Genomic DNA, 19,072 nt, shown 5'->3' with positions numbered 1-19,072 from the left:
CCTGTCCATTTTCTGGGCCCAATACAAAGTGTTTGACCTTCAAGTCTCCTCCTGGCTTGCAACCGTGTACCTGAAGGGCTCAGTCAGTAGAGCATGACACTCTTAATCTCAGGGTCATAGATTATAGCCCCACATTGGGCTAAAGATGCCTGCATTGCATCTGGTCCCCCATTGCAGGACTAGATGGCCCTTGTGGTCCCTTCCAACTCTACGACTCCTGTTTAGGGAAGTTTTTAATGTGTGACATTTTAATATCTTTTTTATCTTTGTTGGAAGCCGCCCAGAGTGGCTGGGGAAACCCAGCCAGATGGGCGGGGTACAAATAAATTTTTTATTATTATTGAAGTAAAAAATTCTTTCCTGTAGCACCTTAAAGACCAACTAAGTTAGTTCTTGGTATAAGCTTTCGTGTGCATGCACACTTCTTCAGATACACACTTCTTCAGATTATTATTATTATTATTATTATTATTATTATTATTCTATGACTGCTTCTTTTCACATGCATCTACCTACACCTTGAGAACATCAGCCGACGCCTTCTGTTGGGTGATCCATCAAGCAAGGGGCAAAGCGCCGCTGCTGTTGAAAGGGCCTCTTCGGTGGCGGCACCCTGCCAGAGGAAGTACTGCCCAGAAGGGTTCACCTGGTGTCTATTTTAATGTATTTTTGGTGCCAGGCAGATGTATTTTTATTTCCCCAGGACTTTTAAATCTTTTAATGCCTACTGTTAGCTCTTAAATCTATTTTTAGCACTGATGTTTTATTCTCTGCCCTGTTCTTGATTTTAACTTCAGGTTGTTTTAGCGCTTCATCACATTTTATTGAATAAATCCATTTTATTGTTGTAGCTTTTAATTTTTTTTTACTGTGTTAGGTGCCCTGGGAATGTATATTATAGAGTGATCTGCAAAAGTGAAAAATAAAATAAAAACAGAAGAGAAGCAAATGGGAAATGCTCACCTTCCATGGTGAATATCTGCTAGATGGAGAAGAGTGATAGACAAGTTTGCCTTGGCTAAAAAGCTCTACAAAGCTGACACTAGGTTTTGGGACGGTACTGAGGGCTTAGGATCCTGTGAAATCATGGCCTCACCTCAAATGCCCCAGAAACACCTCATTTCAGCTCCCACCAGTGGTGGCACATTGCTGGCAGGGCATCTACACACATGGAGCTTTCTGTGGGCATGCCACACCATATTACCGTACCGTGTCCCTGGCAGCGCACGTCCCATTCTACCAATGACCCTCTGACTCCATCAGCCAAGTAGTACGTATGCTGCTCCCTAAAGCTTGTCAGTCAACTGAATGCCAACTTCAAGACTGCAGCATAAGACAACTTTACAAAACCGGGGGGAGGGAAAGAATCTTGGTTATGAATGGCCATTGTTTTTCATATCACAAAACTGTTTGAATAAAAGTTGGGTTGCTCCTCCAAGGTGCCTGGATATGAGATTACCTGAGAACCTTAAGTAAGCCTCTCTGAGCTCCTCATAAGATCAGTGGGGCATAGGTAGAATTAAACAAACATTTGGAGAAGAGGATCTTGGCTCTAAGGAGTGTCAGGGAGATATTTAGATTTGTGAGATAGAAGTTATGATGTAAAAGGAGCCAGTATAGAGCTTTAATCTATATAGGACCAATTTTTCAATCATGGAACTACAGCGTGTCAAGGCGTCAAGCTACATTGCTAAATAATCTAGTGGAAACACAGCATTATAAAGTAGAGCAGTTTAATGCCAGAGCATGAAATGCTGTTGCATTCTGTGGGCAATGTCTTCCATTTATTTGTTTGTTTTTCTCTGTAAAAGAAACTCTGCACTTTTATGTTTTTGGATTGGAACAGAGATTTCTCTCTCCTCCCCACCCCCAGTTTACAATGAACCTGAAAAGAAACTGCTGAATTTTCTTTTGGCATTTAACACCGTTCTACACAACACTCTCTGGACAGCACTATATCACTATCACAGAGAAAGGTGAGAGAGCATAGCAAAAGTCAAGGCGAGAAATGGAAAGAAAATGAGGGCAGAAACCAACTTTTTCTTCCTCTATCTTTCAGATTTATTTTTGGGAGAATAATTAACTGGAATGTTCAAAATTAATTGATCTTTACTAATCTCTTCTCAGTATTCGTAACTGGAAGGAAGGGAGTGCTTTCGGTTCACTCATCCCAAACTAGACTCTGTCACTGGCAAAAGACTGTGTCAGCTGTGATAAAAATCAACACCATTACATATTTAAAGACCTGCAAGTAGGTTTGGACTGAACATAGTTTTGTTACCTTTAATACTTCTGTGTAAGGGAGGAGCTCCTGCAGTGAGTAGGAGCTTTTTTGCTCTGATGTTGCCATGCCTACCTGCCTTCCCAATTCCCAGCAAGGGAGCAAAGAGAGGGTAAGTGGACAACAGCAGCATTGTGAAAGCAAAGAATTTGCCACTCAGGAGTACCAGAGCTATACTTGAGCTCTGGCATATACAATCATTTATGCCTAGGTCTCTAGTCCAATCTATTCATACAGCTGAATGAGGCAGTCAGGTGGACTGCACTGCTTCAAGACTAGAGTTGAAGACATCATTTCTGAACGCTTCCCTCCATTAAAAATTTCCTGCAAACAGTAAAATCAGCACAGCAGGAAAAGGCTGGGTTAGAAACTCTCTTTCTGATGTGCTTAAAAGAACAAAAACAGCAGGATTTTCTATAGTTTTTAAAACATAGGTGAACTTTCGAAAGTTCCCACATTGGCAGTAGCAGAGTCCATTCAACTGTCTCAATATTCTGCTAACTGTATAGGCCCAGCCTTGGATTTATTCACGTGTATACTGGCCACCTTAGCCCTATTGGGGCATGCTGCTCATGTGTAATGGCTACACATTACATGGAGATGGCAGTGCTAAGCTCTGTCTCCACTCTGCTGTGTCTGTCACTCTTCAGAAGTTGGAGGTTGAAGTCTGAAGCAAAGAACCTCTTCTATTCATTGAGGTGGCACCTTCACAATCACACTCCCTTTAGTCTTCGAAGTATGTGGAAGAGGTGCAATTTACATGCCACTCTGCCCAACCAAGGCAGAGGCAGGCGGGAGGGTGGCTCACCCATGCTGAACAATATGCAGCCCCAGGCTGTCCACAAGCTGGGGAAGGTCTCGAGATGGGAAAGCCTGATAAATGTGCATAGGCCATCTACATGTGCTGGAACACTGAGAGTGATAGCAGGGCATGGCTAACATATACAGCACCGTTGTCTATTTCCAGGGAACCTAACCCAAATCAAGTGGAAACTAATGTCTGAACAAGGCTTACGATTTGTGGGAAATCATACCGCTTGTCCAGTTCAGACAACAAGGCATGGTTGGACTGTGATGTCTGAATTGGGTCCACATGGGAAGTTTTCTCCTAAAATGAGTCAGGGCTCTGATGGGCACAGGACACTTTCTAACCTTGATAGAGCACAGCCTTGGTAAAATTAAGAGGTGGGAAGCTGTCAAGCTAGGCAGTGCCCTCTTGCTCAAACTTCTTGCACACATGTTGCTTTTGTTAGGCACAAAGTGCCCATGTTAAGCCCGGCCAGTTTGGAAAGAAAACAGAAGCCAGAGGAGGATATCACCACATTTCTATGCCACAACAGTTCCAGTACAGGAGAGCAACAAGAGACAGAAGGCTTCAATAGGCGAGACCATCTAATCAAATATTCAGGGATTAAGTCAGTGCATTATGGACAGATGTGTTCATGTGCCAGTTGTTTCTCTGCTTTAATTTTTTTTTTTTTGCCTTGTAATGTTTAATTTATCATGCTGGTGCTTTTTAAACTAGAACATCTGTAAACAAGCTTAAGTACGACCTCTCTCATTTTATTTCCATGCACTGTGCTCCTTCTTCGTGCCTTAATTGTAGATACCTTCAAGACAAATCAATCTACAGCAGAGAAAGAATGAAAAAGCAAGGGAACCTGACAAGCTGTAAGGTGTTTCTCTTTTACGGCATATGCATTCCCTGCTTGCTCAGTTCTGACTCGGGGAACACAACCCATGGTATGCGCATACTACTTCTTTATAGGTCAAAGCCAATTAAACAAATTACTACTAAATATTTAACAGCTCTGTTTAGTAATTAGCGGCAAATAATGGCAGCTTAAATTGATAATCACACAGATGTTTTTAAAACTAAGCCAACTATAAAGTTATTTGTATCTACTTAACAAGCTTTGTGCCTCTATATGTGGCAATAAATAGTTAATTTCTAAGAATTCAATTCACCAAACTTTCATTTTTTTCCCATTTAAAGAAAGGATAACATCTAGCTAACAGGATCAGCACATTCTCTTAACTAAGCCATTGCTAGCGTCTCCTGTTATATCTTCTGTAATTTTCAATTACAGTCAACAGGACAGCTGAATTGTTGCATTCATCTTACTATGCCTTACATACAGCCTCCTGTTAAATTCCACCTACCCACCATCCATTAGCACTTGGATTTCTTGCAAATTACACAGCCCTTCATTTCCTCCCATCAATCCCTCTGTACTGATATCTCTGCCATCTCTGAGCAGTAGAAGCAAGTGAGCCAAGACAATGCAAGGAAGAGAGAACCCTCTCATTGTGCTCCTGCAGAGAAAGTGGTTTCATAATGTCACAGACACTATGAAATAATTGGTTGGAAATAATTATGAGGCTGCAGAAGGCAAATCTGTCTGGTCAGGCTTCTGACATTCCCAAGTGATGGATACTGTCAGAAGCAAGCCAGCAGTGAACCATACTGTGCAAGTTGGAGTTAACTCTTTATCAGCAAAAACACGATCAGCACAGACTTGGCAGAGTATCAGGCCTAACAAGCACAGCAACTCATCTCCAGTAGGTCTTGCCCCCCCCCCCCATGAAGCAGTTGCTGAGACTGAAGCTCCCACTTCCTCACAGCTGCCTAAGTCTCCTCCTCTCCAGGGTTTCCCCCAAGCAATCAGAGACTGCGCCTCCATGCCTGTCTTTGCTTCTCCCACTTCATGTCTCTTCTGTGAGATTGGGGGCAGGGCTTGTCACAGCAGGAGGGAGAGACACCCATGACTCTTCACCAGCCTGACTCATTTCTGCCTCTTCGTTACTCTCATCCAAGCTTTCTGCTTCTGCCTCTGATTCTGAACGGCTCTCTGCCACAGACTCTACAAGCTCACTAAGCCTTGTTACCTCTTCAGCTTCTGACATCTCATCTTCCCCATCTTCTCCCTGTGGCCACTCATCATTGTCCCACCATCACTCCCTGGAGTCTGAGCCTTCTTCCCTTGGTGGTTCCCCATCAGGTTCCTCCCATCATTCCGTATCTCCAATCAGCCTCAACCAATTTGGCCAACAGTCAGGAATGAGGGGAGTTGTCCAAAATATTTGGAGGGCACCAGGTTGCAGAAAGCTGTTCTAAACAATGGTCCATCTATTTATAAATACAAATGATGAGACATTTACATTTTTTTCCTGAAGGTCAAGAATTCAGGATGCACTGTAAAAAACCACCAACTTCCAAAACACAAACACAGAAGAGAAAAATTGGAATGAGTTTTCTGTGACATGTTATAAAAGACAATAACATTTTATGTCCTTATTGTGGATCTTGGCTGTAAACTTGTAGTGTCCTCATTCTCTGCTGCCTTGCCCCTGGTGTAATCACTTACACTTGTGCAAAGTGAGTGGAAAATGCTACCAAAGCAGAGTACTGGAGTTTTATAGCTACTCTGTTCAACAGTGGCTGACTGCTCCAGGGGCAAAAGTAATAGAAAATTGTGCACGGAAATTTTCTGATTTTTTTGTGGAAACCGCTATTACCATATCCCCTCCACAGTTATCAGTCAGCATCTTTCTTCCTCTTGAGAGTTGTTCCAGTCTCCTAAAAATAATTGATATCTCTGGCATATGGAAGCTTATGTTCAGAATGTCCAAGATTCTCATTGCTACAACACCAGAGCAGTTCACAATCTATAGTGTTTCCAGCTTTACAATGCACTGTGCTATTACAATGTTATCACTTCATAGAAGGAAATAGTGCAGAAATGCAGTTTCCTACATAAAGTATCCACTGACTCAGACTGATCTGATAGTTCAGGAGTTAATCAGTTATGGATGATCAGGACAATTGCTCCCCACAATATTAAAGTATAGTGCTGTAAGTCAAGGCCTGATTACAGAGCATATTGCCATAAATTTATTAAATAGTGTTAGGTCCCCTCATACGCAAAGGTGCATTGTCTAGAATAGAAAGTTGCTTAAAGGGGAAAGTAACGGGAAGATGGAAGAAAACAAACGGTGGAAATAGGAGATGTGCTTGAAATGAAAGTGCTTCAAAAGCTGACTACAAATACACCCACATTAATGAGTGTTTATACACTCGCATTAAATATACAAAAAAGGTAGATCCAATTCCATCACATATTGTGCAATCACTGAGTCATAGGAAACCAAATACGAAATCGTGTGTTGATAACAGAAAAATCCAGGTAAAACTGTTCAATATGCTTTATAAACAGCACTTTATTCAGAATAGATTCAATTTCAGTTTGGGAATAAATTGTTGGTAGAGCATGAGACTCTTAATCTCAGGGCTGTGAGTTCATGCCGACATTGGGCAAAAGATTCCTGCATTGCAGGGGGTTGGACTAAATGACTCTTGTGGTTCCTTGAAATTCTTTAGGCACTTGTGAACATGCATTTTTGGTTTTCCTACAATGTGTGGGGTGGGAGTTGTTATCTACACACCTTCACTATCTTCATATACTCACAAATAAGTAGAGGTAACTGGACCTATTTTAACTTTTTATTTAAAAAACAATTCTGAAAATTTAGGTACAATAGACATGTTTGAGAGTGTTGGGAAGTCTGCTACAAAAAACCTGCATTATTAAGGATGAGATCTATCAATTTACTGATTGTATTTAAATGGAAATTCATGAATAAGACTTTGCTAAAAATGGATACTGGATAAGCAGACAGTTCCTCAACTCATTTATATACTTTGACTGTGTTTTAGGACATAGCAATGAAATTGAGTTCATGCAGAAATTCACTTTGATTTTTCTGTTACCAACCCAATATTTTGTATTCTGTCTCCTATGTCTCTATTCTTGTATGTATGAATGGACTTGGTTCTACGGTATATTGTTCTTCTTGTTATCAATACAATTGCTCTTGTGCTTATAAGCACATGACATCTCCCCCCAGTTTCAGGTAACTTTCCCCACCATTACAATTTTCCAGTTACTTCATCATTTTTACAATCTTAGGCTTTCTATTTAAGACAATCAACTTTTGACTATGTTGTCTTGCTCATCTCCATTTATTTTCTGCTCTGCCAAACTCATTTGCTACTGGTCATCTCAGTCCCTTTCTCCACCTCTTTCTCTGCACTTCCTGTTTCACATGCATTCATTAGTGACCTCTTCTCTTGTCCTTTGGGCAGGTGTTCCTCTCTCCCACTCGCTTCCATCTTAAGATGCTGAGAACAGAGTGGCCATTAGTTGTTTGTCTTATAAATCAAAATATTGCGTGGTTTTCTACTACTCTTTAGACCCCCTGAAATTAATGGACCTAACTTAATCCTTCTCCTTAGTTTGAATGGGTCTATTCTGAGTAAAACCCAACTGATTACCACCCACTGATGTTGAATGCCTGTCCCTGTTTCTTTCTTCTATCCCATGTTGCTGCAATTACCTTTGAATAAGGAAAACCTTGGCTCAGAGTGAAAAGAACTCTGTATAAGGCTAGCTGCACCATGTCTGTGTGGCAATATGTCCCTTCACCTGTCCCACCACATGTTGCAAAAAAACCCCCAGATCTGTGTTGTGGAGCTCTGATGGAACGACTGTACTATATATCTCATGTTCCTATGTAACATGCAATCAAAGCTACTGCATTAGATGAGGCAGGAACGCTTCCATCTAATTAAAGCAACTCTTTAAAGTGAAACATTGTCTTGATCCTAGAATAAAGGCAGAATCTTGTCTATCAGAAGGCGATTCATCATCCTACCGCACGCTTACACCATTTGAAAAAGCAAGCTATAAACAAGCAGACACAGTAATGCTGCTACGCATAAAGGGGCAGCCAACAGGAGGCCTCCTTTCTAATCAGTACTCAAAGGAATCTGTCATAGTGAAGTGGCACTTACTCTAATTTAAAGCTCTTATGGTTACTTTACCTTTGCAAAATGTATAAACTAATAACTTTGCTAAACTGCCTTGGCATTCAAAATATATAAACAACAAAAGCACAACAGCAAAGGCTTGAGCTTAAAAGGCAGGAGAGAGAGAGCAGCTTCGCCCAGAATCTGCTCTTGCCAGCATGGAAAGAAAACATGGGATTCGGGGTTGTGTTATGCTTGAAGTTCCCACAGTTCAAAAACATCTCCACGACAGATCCTCCATGTCAGCAAGATCTCTGCTGTCATACCATCACGTGCCAACTCTTATTGCTGCTGCAATTTCTGTTTCGCTTCTTGAAAAACTACCTGTAGCTCAGTTATCAAGTCATATTTACCATACAGAATGTACCAAAGAGAAGCTGAATTCTAACCTTTCCCATAATGCAGACATGTTTGTGCTGCTTGCTGTCCGCTGTAACATTTGCTTGTAACTTCATGAGTCCGGCATATTTATTATGTACAGCAGCCATTCTCAAATGTCAGCATGCACAATACGTTTGCTAAAATGTGAAATGGCATATACCTATGTTCCATGTTTGTATGCTTGTCTACATTTGCCTTTTTATCCTGAACCACTCTGGCAGGGTAGCTTTATTTTTTTAGGCATTTATGCCTCACCCTTCTGGGGCAAATGCACTACCCAGGGTGGCTTACAACATTTTTTTAAAAAAAGAAATCATAAAACATGAAAAGAAAATCAAGAAATGTTCTAGTACAGAGTGCATAGGATTGCAGCCTGAAAGCCACCTTTCAGTATTTGTCATCCAATGGCATGAAAGTAATGTCAGAAGCCCTAGGCCACATGGAGAGAATGCCCACTGAAACTTCTTCCTCATACACACCAGGGTCACCCCTTCTGGAAACTGGGGTGTATGTGGTTGGGAAAGGTACCACTAGAAAACTGAGAAGGTGCAATAGGTGGCATTTTAGAAAAACAGTAATCTTTCTCTTGGGAGGTAACTCACCAAACATCCTTCTCCTTCCCAGGGAAAGGAAAACATAGCAAGGGTTCCTGAGTAAGCACTCTTGTCATATCACCTACCAGCAAGACTAGACCCTTCCCTTGTCTCACGCCAGCTTGAATGTTTGCAATCCTTACAAACTACTGCAATGCTGCCAAGGTAATTCAAACGATTCACTAGCAACTTGACTGTCTCAGATCAAACTAGTTTTACACCATGCATGGAGGGTGGGTGTGTGGGTGTTGCTGGGCAAAAAGGACTGAGGAGACTTCTTGCCTGAAAGGACAACAGCTACCAGGGGTTAACAGGACTATAAATTCATCAAAGGCTTGACTTCCATCTATACCTGCAATCCCGCTTCCCCCTTCTCTAGCACCCTAATGCAAACATAATTAAATTTGCCATTGGATTTAATCCATTTTTGTACTACTTCATAATAACCTAAACAAGGATTAAATTTATTCTACTGCTCTGACTGATTGTGGGGAGGTGGTAGGGGAAAGACTGAAGGCAGGAGGCTAAAGTCCAAACTGTATGGGACATTTTTATCTGGAGAGGCTGGGGAGTAGTCCGGTGGCCCCCGTCTGGAATATGCTCCCAGTCTGGATCAGAACCCTGTGCTAGTTTTTATGAGGGATGAAAATGGGCCCCTCCTAGCTGTTTATTGTCCATGAAAGTGCTATTTACTTCCTGTGGCTTGGCCATGACTTACTGGAAGTGGTCTTGCAGTAGATAAAAGAGGGGAGGCCAGAGAGCAGCTGTACATAGACTTGAAATAGGGAAGGAGGCCAGTGGATGCAAGAGAGAAGGCTGCCTATGTTCAATGGTGCTGTGGCAAGTGATGAGGCAACATCCTGAACAATATTGTACAAAGGGGTAGCAGATTTCATTACACTCCCCTCTCAGCTCATTATGGAAAGTCTTCCCCACCCCTAGGCCACATATTCAGGGGAAGTAGGTCAGCTTATACTAGATCAAAACTAACAACCATTTAAAAGCTGCTCTGTATAGTAGTGTCTTATTTTAGACAAAACAAGTTTGTACTGAGTATGAGAAGACTGCATTGCATTCATCTGCGAATGTGATATTCTACTTTTCATGCTATTGTAAAGCAGTTAAAATTCAAAAAAATTACACCTTCCCACATAAATAGAGCAAAATGAAAACTGACTTTAAGCATAAAATCAGTTGCATATGTATATACCGAGCAGCAGAAAAGTTTGCCATCTCTTTGTAGACAAGACTACTTTGTAGACATTTTTTTTATTTTTTTGAAAATCAAAGCATTTGCTCTGTTAAAAACCATTTTAGGGCAATAGTGTGAGTTACAATGCTGTTTGTAGCAGAACGCACATCACTTTATGCTGACCTGACAGTACATTCCTTCAAACCCACTTTGGGAACATAATAAAAAAGCCAAATTTGCAAGACTGTACAAAACTTTGGCTGTTAGTAACGTATATATCACACAAATTACAGCAGGCTGCGCATTCATAATGCTTTGTACTGATCCTAGTAAGTCAGCCTTTATTTTGAAATGTAAAGCCAGCAAAGTAAATCGGTGAGAATTATTTTCCTCAGAAAACATAATTAATTCTACTGATAGGTTATAATTCAAGGAAGAAGAAAACGATTCTGCATGTGTGAGGGGAAATGACACAGAAACACAAAATGCCATTTTCATTCGATTCCATTCATAGTGGGATCCTATTCATCACACAGCATTTAGCCCATACAGGAATATTTTCCTGCAGGTATGGTGTAAATCTAGTTCCTTGGTAACTGACAACTGAAGTCACACAGTCTTGAAAGGCTGAACCTCCAAACTGGGCTAAATCTCAGTGATTTGTCCTCATTTAATTTTTCTTCATCTGTATCTGCATTTGCCCCATTTTTAACTGTTTAAACATTATTAGATCTTAAGCAATTCAGCGTTTTTTAATATTATTTCACCTGTCAAGAAACAATCCAGGCATGTCATACCCTTTCGGCTTTTTGTTCTTGTTTACCGGGCATGGTGTTTGGTGAACTCGCCTCCAGATCATTCTATACCATGTGTACAGTTAGAGGAAAAGTCACTCTTCTATCTCAAAACACTTGTGTGATCTGAAGCCTAGTGCCTTGTCAGTCCTGTTCCTTCCCTCTGAAGGCCCTGCTTTGGGGCGGCTGGGGGGGTCGATTTAGAAATGAGACGGTTTTTCTACATGGCTTCAGAAAAGAGATTCTGATCTGACTAGTTGATCTGCACACTCTAGGACAGAGCATTAATTTTGCATAGGGTGACGAGGCATACCAAAAGCAGTGCATGTGGCTCATACAGTGGGTGACTACGATTGCTTGAGAATTTTTATTTCCAGAGGGAAGCTAGGTAGCAAAATATCTGGGACTGACCCTGGATGCTCAGACCTGGACCCTGGTGCATTTCCAGCTACTCTGGTGCACATATAGTAAATTTAAGAACAGTGCACTGAGTTTATGTTAGAGATCATGGTCTTGTTGGATTTTGACCCAGGTTAATTCATTCTTCAGAGGCTATAAAACAGAATCTTGAATGGACACCACTTCTCTCCCCCCCACTCCCACCCCCAATTTTGGCCCCTGTAGCTTTCTTAAAACAGAGTGAGTGGGGTGGCCCCCTCCCCCCCCCCTGTAATTTGTAGTTTGGCCCTCGGAGTCAGTGACAGAGTAAGAATTAGGAGGAAGTTCCAGGCGTTCTGTCTAGCGTTAAATCCACACACTGCCTCTCAATGAATACATTGAAGTAATCCTCAGAATTCCATCTGTATACTGCTTCCCCACACAAAATAGATTACTACTTGTCATCTTTCATAATCTCCCCTACTTGTTTTACCTTCTTCCACCCTCTCTCTCCAACTATACATATTATAAATGGTTGAAAGGTTACGTAGTACTTGTTTTCTCATTGCTGAGATGAGAGCGAGAGAGAGCGAGAGAAAGCGAGAGAGAGAGAGAGAGAGAGAGAGAGAGAGAGAGAGACTGTGTTTTGTAAGCATTCCTATGAAGCATCCTCTCTGTGTGTGCATGTGCTGGAAGACAAGCCCAATGAAATGAAGGGAGGGAGATGCTGAACAACACCGCACAAAGTTGCCGACTGTTCGGCTACAAGCCAGAAAATGAATCCAATTTTTCATTCTGTCATTATAAATATTTCAGTGCAAATGGTACTGATTTTCTGCAACTGTGGTTAAGCAGAGGGCCTCTGAGTGAATATTTTTTAAAAAAAATAAAACAGAAAGGAAAAAAAATAAAGAGTGAAAAATAAAAAGAGGAATACAGGAAAAAGAAATTAGCGTAGGCAACCAATTAATTCCTTCCCTTAAATGTACAAGACTCTGGGAGAAATTGTACAATGATGTAGCACATGACTCAAAGAAGGATGGGAAAAAAAACATTTACCCTGCTCTTCTTCTGACAGTTTCTCATAAAATATCTGCAGTCCATCTATCTTTTAGTACTCCAGGCTCCTCTGGAGAGCAGAAAATAGTAGTTTAAAGCTCACTTCTGTGCCAGTCTGCAGGAGATTGCTTTCCACAGGACCCCTGCTGATGGAGGCCTAGGGGAAGAGGCCCAGGAGTTATTCAATCAGCCCAAGACTCTGGGGCGGCTGGGGGTCCTTTGAGGGCTGATTATAAAGCTGCCCTCCTGTTGCCTGCCTCAGAACAGAACGAAATGAGCAGCCTCTTGCTGAGCAGATTCTGCAAGAAGGAATTTCACCTGTCATGGAGTTTGTCAGAATTTCAGGATTTATCTTGGTGCAAAATTAATAAAATACCAAGAAGGATTTCAACCTGACTACTCAGCCATGTCATCTCAAAGTGATCTTTCACCTAAGAAAACCTAGACACTGAGCTTCTCAAGTCATTTTTGCCCTACTTTATTATTTTTTAAAAAAAAACAACCCATGGAACTTTTGTATGATGCTTCACTCACCATGCGGTGCTTTTAAAGATAATAATAAAAAAGCCCAGGCTTTTTATATAGAGCTATACTTGCACTAACTCCGGCCAATGCCTGCAGTGTGATATACGGTGTCCCTGTAATAGATAGAATGGGAGAAGGGAAGTCATGCTGTAGTTTCCGGACTCTCACACTCTCTGTGTGTAACCAAGCTGGAAGATCTCCTGAAAGCTTCCCCTTTGTTTAATCAATTTTACTCACGTTCTGAAATGGCAGAATAGCAAAAGGGAAGGTGGATAAGCTTGCTGCTTCTTAAAAAAACAACACCCACCTAGCACTGGCTGAGTGCTTCAGTGACCCGGGGGACTGCCCAACTGAGAACATTAACATGATTTTATTTTGAAAAGCCCTTCCTCAGAGGAAAACAAGGAGTTAAAAAAATGGCATGGGCCATGTTGGAGAGGTTTATCACCAGTGACATCATACACACTATCCAATGGACGCTGAGATTCCTGCATGGCCATTTATACACACAGTGCTCCAAATGTCCTAGGAAGCTGGGGGGTGGAAATCAATGTCTTGCGGTCTGAGTGCTAGCAAAATGAACCATTCCCAAAACAGAAAAGTTTCCTTAAGGGAAGGTATTTCGATCCTGTGCAACAAATTCATAGTTTTCTATCTTTTGTGCTATAAAACAACGCAGAGAGTATGTAAAGACGCTTCCAGTGGTGAGAAAAGAGACACAGCCTACCAATGTTCTGGGAGAAAACCTAGGTAGTTGCTAATGTTGAACATTTCACCTGACATTTGTGGATACTAAACCTCAGTGAAAAAAAAGCTCTGAAAGATTAGAAACACGCACAAACACAAAAGGTCATTTTTGCAATTCACAACACACTGAGCCTCTTATGATATCACATCTGTTAAAGTTATTCACAGGCAACTGAGGTCTAGATTTGATTTATGTTCTAAAGTTGTGTTAACAACAAACTGCATCGACACACACTGTGAAATCCATAAATATATTATTGTTGCATTGCTACTATCTGTATATCTATATCTTTCCATCTTATTTGTAGTCATAGAACCCAGGGCAGCAGCAAGGGGTCATGGTAATAAGAGTGCCATCCTAAATCTCTGTGGTCCAATTCTGACCCTCCTATTGTGTACTCCAGGCTCTTGTCACAGCTCAGTTCTCTTCAGACAGCCCTTTCACCCAATAAAAAATCTTCATATGGGGTCTATTTTAGAAACGACACTGTTTGCTTATATTTTCTGGTCATGTGATTCCCATGCCTTGGGAAACGTGGAGGCAATTAACTCTCTGACTCTGAGAGGGCTGCCTCAGTTCAGAGAGGAAATATGCATGAGGGAAGCGAAAAATAGTTGCAGGCACAAATTAGGCAATGGGTGGGTAAATACTGTTCAGTTTGCTACATTTCAGGCAAATGTGGGATGCAAATGCTTCAAGAAATAAAAGGTCAGTGTGCCAACAAATCAGCAGAAGATCCAGAAAACTGACAAAAGCCATTTAGTTCATCACTTTTCCCATACAGAAATTCCATCAGGAAAGCAAAGCAAATTAGAGACTCCAAAGTCCTTTAAAAAGAGCCAGACACCCATCAGTATAGTGTTTTCAAAAACGGGGCCTATAATAAATCTCTCTTCTGGCTCTTTTCCATTTAGACGACAATTTAACATTAATACACACCATCAAGCCACTTCTACCAGGCAGAAGTACTTTGACAGTTTTAACACCAAGAGATCTCGCGGCAAAGAGAGCTGGCGAAGGCACGCAAGTGAATGCACAGATGGTGGGAGGGGACGCAGGGTGCTCTCAGCAGGCTACAGTAGAGATGCATTAACTCCACAGAGGGATAAGGACTTCCCACCAGTACAGCCATGAATTATAACTGAGCATGGGAGCGAGTTCTTACTGCCTGTCGCACAGCAAATATAGTGTTCCATTTTCCTGCACAATCACCTTTCACCTTGACAAACTCAAAGCAAAGCAAAATGCACTGCTAATATTTAATGGTACAGCATTTCTCTACATGGTATGGTATATATCTGCAGGAAGACACGCACAGACAGAGCGAGAAACTACCATTCAAAGACTGATATGCACCCTATGTTTTGCTGATGTGTTTAGTAGAATAAATACATTACAAAACTAGGAAAGCAGCGGGGGGTGGGAGGAGCTGCCTTTTGAAGCTGTACATTGAAGTATCGTGTGAAGATGATATTTTGTGCCCTCAGGGCCAGTGCAAGATATTTTTCTTCCTGAGGGTGGAGCAGCAAACAGTGTCTCCCCCTCACTCTTGCCAAGTACCCTCTGTGAACCATCCTGAGACCTCCAGATATACGGCGGTATATAAATTCAACAACAACTCTAAAGTGCAAATTGTTTTGCCTTCTGAAGCAGAAAACGCCACAAACACTTCTGTCCCTCCTTTGAGGGAAAATACAGTGACAATTAACTAAACAGCTAATAATTTTCTCCCCTTTCATGACACTCAAAATCAGCTACCTGGGGCAACTGTCTCACTCTGCCTAATGGAAGAGCCGGCCTAAATTTTTCATGTAGCAGAAATAAATTACCTGTATGCACCGCCCAGAAAAGATCCAGAGGTAAATGCAACTTACTTAGGAAAATACTTTCAAATATGCAGAGGGATCTAGAGTAAAAAGCCATGGGTTGATCAAAAGCTAACTCACAAAACAAATTCTAAATAAAACCTGAAACCCTATCCTAAGACAAGCCTTACATAGCTAACCCTGTTGCCCTTCTATACTGACGGGACAGTGGACACTGTTAGAGAAAAACATATAACACAAAACCAGTCCTGAATCCCATTGTCATGCTAAACTATGCCAATGGACAGGGCACCATGCCACTATGGAGACTTCACTGAAGTGGAACGATTATTAAGCAACGCCACATTGTGGAAAGTGTGCCCAACCCTCAGCTCTGAGTTGGACTATTTTAAAAGCCAACACAGATCAACAATGACAGGAAGGCATTAAACCATGTAAACCACGTGAAACATGACCAGCAGGGCGAGCAAGACTCTGCCATGTATACTAAACTAAAGTTTGATTCTTTTAAAGAAGAAAGCCAGGACTTAAATTTAACTCATATGTAAATGATTAAGGCTGCTATTCTATCTCCTCTTACCAGGAAGTAAGTCTCATTGAGCTCAACGGGGCTTTCTTTTATGTAGACTTGTACAGGATTGCACCGTAAGTATGGAATTTAGCAGAACAGAGGAAAGGCAATGGTCAGGAATCAGCTGTGCCACAGAGTCCTTTGTTTGAGTTATTTTACACGTTAATCAGTCTTTAAGCAGCAAATAAAATGCTCTGAGAATAAAGTCACGCCAAGCCTACTTCTTTATAGAATTTCTGGGACATGCTCCTTCATGAAATACTTGCCATGCTGTTACAAAATGATTGCATTTACATTTTTTTTAAAAAAAGATTCTGTACATCTCATCCCAAGAGAGAGCCATCCACTGCCAAATTGTATTGCCCTCAGTGCAGTCATCAATGGAAAAGATTTGTTGTTGTAGGCAGTTTAAGAATTCCACCACTTTTAAAGGGGGCGTTTATCCTGCCTTTCACTTTCGTTTAAAGCTTCAGTGTTCCCTGTTCTAAATGACAGCACCGCAAGCACTGCTTTTAAGCGCGATTCATCTTGCCTACCACATCTCAGGTTTTTACACAGAGCACCACTCTCTCTCCAACAATGGAGTCTTACTCCTTCATAGCTCCAGGGCAGAGACTGTTACTAGCTGTAGACTTGCCGCCAAATATCACAATAAAGGATACAAATGTGAATTCCTCTTAAAATACAGGTTTGGCTCTGGAAAATATCTTGCTCTAGCATACCCTGTCAATAGCAAACAATAGATCTTTCAAGATACACAGCAGCCTTTCTGTGTCTGAAACAGTCATATAAAACAATGCATCACAGCATCCCCCACCCTGTTTAGATTAAGAGTTGATTGTGATTAGATTCAGATTTATGCTTCTCCTATTCTAAGCCTCATGTTTTCTGTTTACTCTTGGTTTGCTAATGATGCTTCATAATCCTTATAAAACGCATACCCAAAGAAGGCTGCCTTGGCAAAATATTTGATGGTATAGGAAAACTGTCACTAATAATTATCCCCATTTTACAGACAGAAAGCAGAAGCGGAGTTTGTCATGACAGCAGCAATTCCAGAATGGGGATTTATGGATACATCATGCTGCCATTTACTGCAGGAAGCACCTTGCTATGATTTCATCTGCTGGTGTCCAGGCGACTGCAGTTTTTCCTGGCTAAGAGGTGAAATCTCTATCTCCACAGTAAGGACAGGACAGCAAGGCACCTTTTTCAGCAGTAGGTCAAAATGCCCCTGGGAGCACTTCACAACAGAATGAACATCCTGCTTCTTCTGACTCATATCATAGATGAAAGGGGGGGGGGAGGAAACAAAGAGAATGAAAGAAGTCAAAGAAATCTCTTAACATAAAGAATAAGAAACTGTAGAATATAGTGGTACCTCAGGTTAAGAACTTAATTCGTTCTGAAGGTCTGTTCTAACCTTGAAACTGTTCTTAACCTGAGGTACTACTTTAGCTAATAGGGCCTCCCGCTGCTGCCACGCGATTTCCATTCTCATCCTGAAGCAAAGTTCTTAACTCGAGGTACTATTTCTGGGAGTCTGTAACCTGAAGTGTCTGTAACCTGAAGTACCACTGTAGACCGATCAAAACAATGAAAAGAAAAACTGAATCAGTTTTTCAAAGGCGGGGAGCCCAAATAAATGTCATAGGTGGCTTGGTCAAGCTATTCTCCTATCTATAATATATACTGACGAATTGCCACCCCCTTGGTCCAGAGCAAGCCATTTTGCTATCTCAGCAAGATGGGGCCTGCCTCTGCTGTACCCCTCAGCACCAGAGGCCTCTACCTACTGTAGACCAGTGGTAGTTAATAGGAAGCCTTCCAGATGCTTGAGGACTACAACTCCCACCACCCCCAGGCAGCACAACCAACGTAAGGGATGATGGGAGTTGTAGTCCAACAACATCTGGAGGGCAGCATGTTGGCTGTTCTTGCTATAGACACTGCAGATGAGCCAAATAACAGGGCTTTCTCAAAATATCCAGCCAGTAGTTGCTGGCAACAGGAGCTCCAGCAGCAGGGCAATCACCAGCAAAAGGTGCCCATTTTCTGGAGGGCTCGTGGAGGTGGCAACAGGGAGCTTCTTCCGATGCCCTTTTCAAGCTGCTGCCTTAGACAAGTGGCTCAGTGTACCTCATGTATCTACCAAATTGCAGAGGCATCAGAAATAGATGCTGGAGTTACCCAGGAAGGATGCGCTGCTGCTACAGCAGCAGTGTCCTCAGTGGCCTCTGACCGCTGCTGAAGATATTGGGCGCTAGCTTTCCCATAGGACAACAAGAACACCACCACAACACTGGCTTCTGATGTTAATAGTGAATGTTATTCCCCAGGTTTGGTGTTCTTTAGTCTGGGAGCAAAAAATGGAGAACGTATTATGCCTAGAGAACAGTTGTGTGTAGACTGCAAGACTATCGATTCTGCCTCAACCTGCTTCCCTCATGGAGCAACCAAAGAGGAACCAGAGCTGGGGTCTAATGGTACACTGGTGCTGTTCATAGTCAGCACCATAAATCCAACTGACAGCTTCTAGCCAGCACCACTGCTGCTGCCACCGTGCCCATAAAAATGGAATTCTTGGGGACTTGTAGCTTTTTTTTACACGTGCAAACCAGCACCAAACAAACCTTTTGAATGTCTGCCTCTGTTGCTGACAATCAAGTCAAGAGATAGTGAACAAGTTCCAATGTTGCCAGGACACAGCCCTCTGTCCCATAAAAGAAAGACATCTTGTTGGGCTGCTGCCTGACACAGCACTACCATTGCTTTTGAGCTCCAGAGTGACACATTATTTTCTGCTTGCTGAAATGTACATGCTGTTGAAGGGGTTCTGTTTAGCTTATTGGATA

The 19,072-nt window shown here is 41.8% G+C and overlaps 2 protein-coding genes across 13 annotated transcripts in view; one reads left to right on the top strand and one right to left on the bottom strand.

Annotated features, from left to right (window-relative positions):
• Positions 1-19,072, bottom strand: part of ZNF521 (zinc finger protein 521) — a 285,724-nt gene that overhangs the window by 7,154 nt on the left and 259,498 nt on the right. The gene's annotated exons all lie outside the window — the stretch shown is intronic.
• The window catches only part of LOC308481772 (uncharacterized protein), a 246,900-nt gene that overhangs the window by 220,488 nt on the left and 7,340 nt on the right, over positions 1-19,072 (top strand). The window contains exon 9 of one of the 3 annotated variants that reach the window (XR_013988869.1): positions 533-1,783. The exons of 1 other annotated variant lie outside the window; for it this stretch is intronic. Coding sequence is in view for 1 of the 2 variants with exons in the window: in XM_081014493.1 (XP_080870619.1) it covers positions 17,233-17,261 (29 nt within the window). In the remaining variant the exon portion in view is untranslated. Of the gene's footprint in view, positions 1-532; positions 1,784-17,232; positions 18,289-19,072 lie in introns of those variants that run through there. One more of the 3 variants, XM_081014493.1, reaches the window with a different exon arrangement.

This window comes from Podarcis pityusensis (assembly GCF_964106645.2).
Source record: "Podarcis pityusensis genome assembly, chromosome: 7".
In the NCBI taxonomy this organism is placed as follows: Eukaryota; Metazoa; Chordata; class Lepidosauria; order Squamata; family Lacertidae; genus Podarcis; species Podarcis pityusensis.
This window is presented reverse-complemented; position numbering and strand designations above follow the sequence as displayed.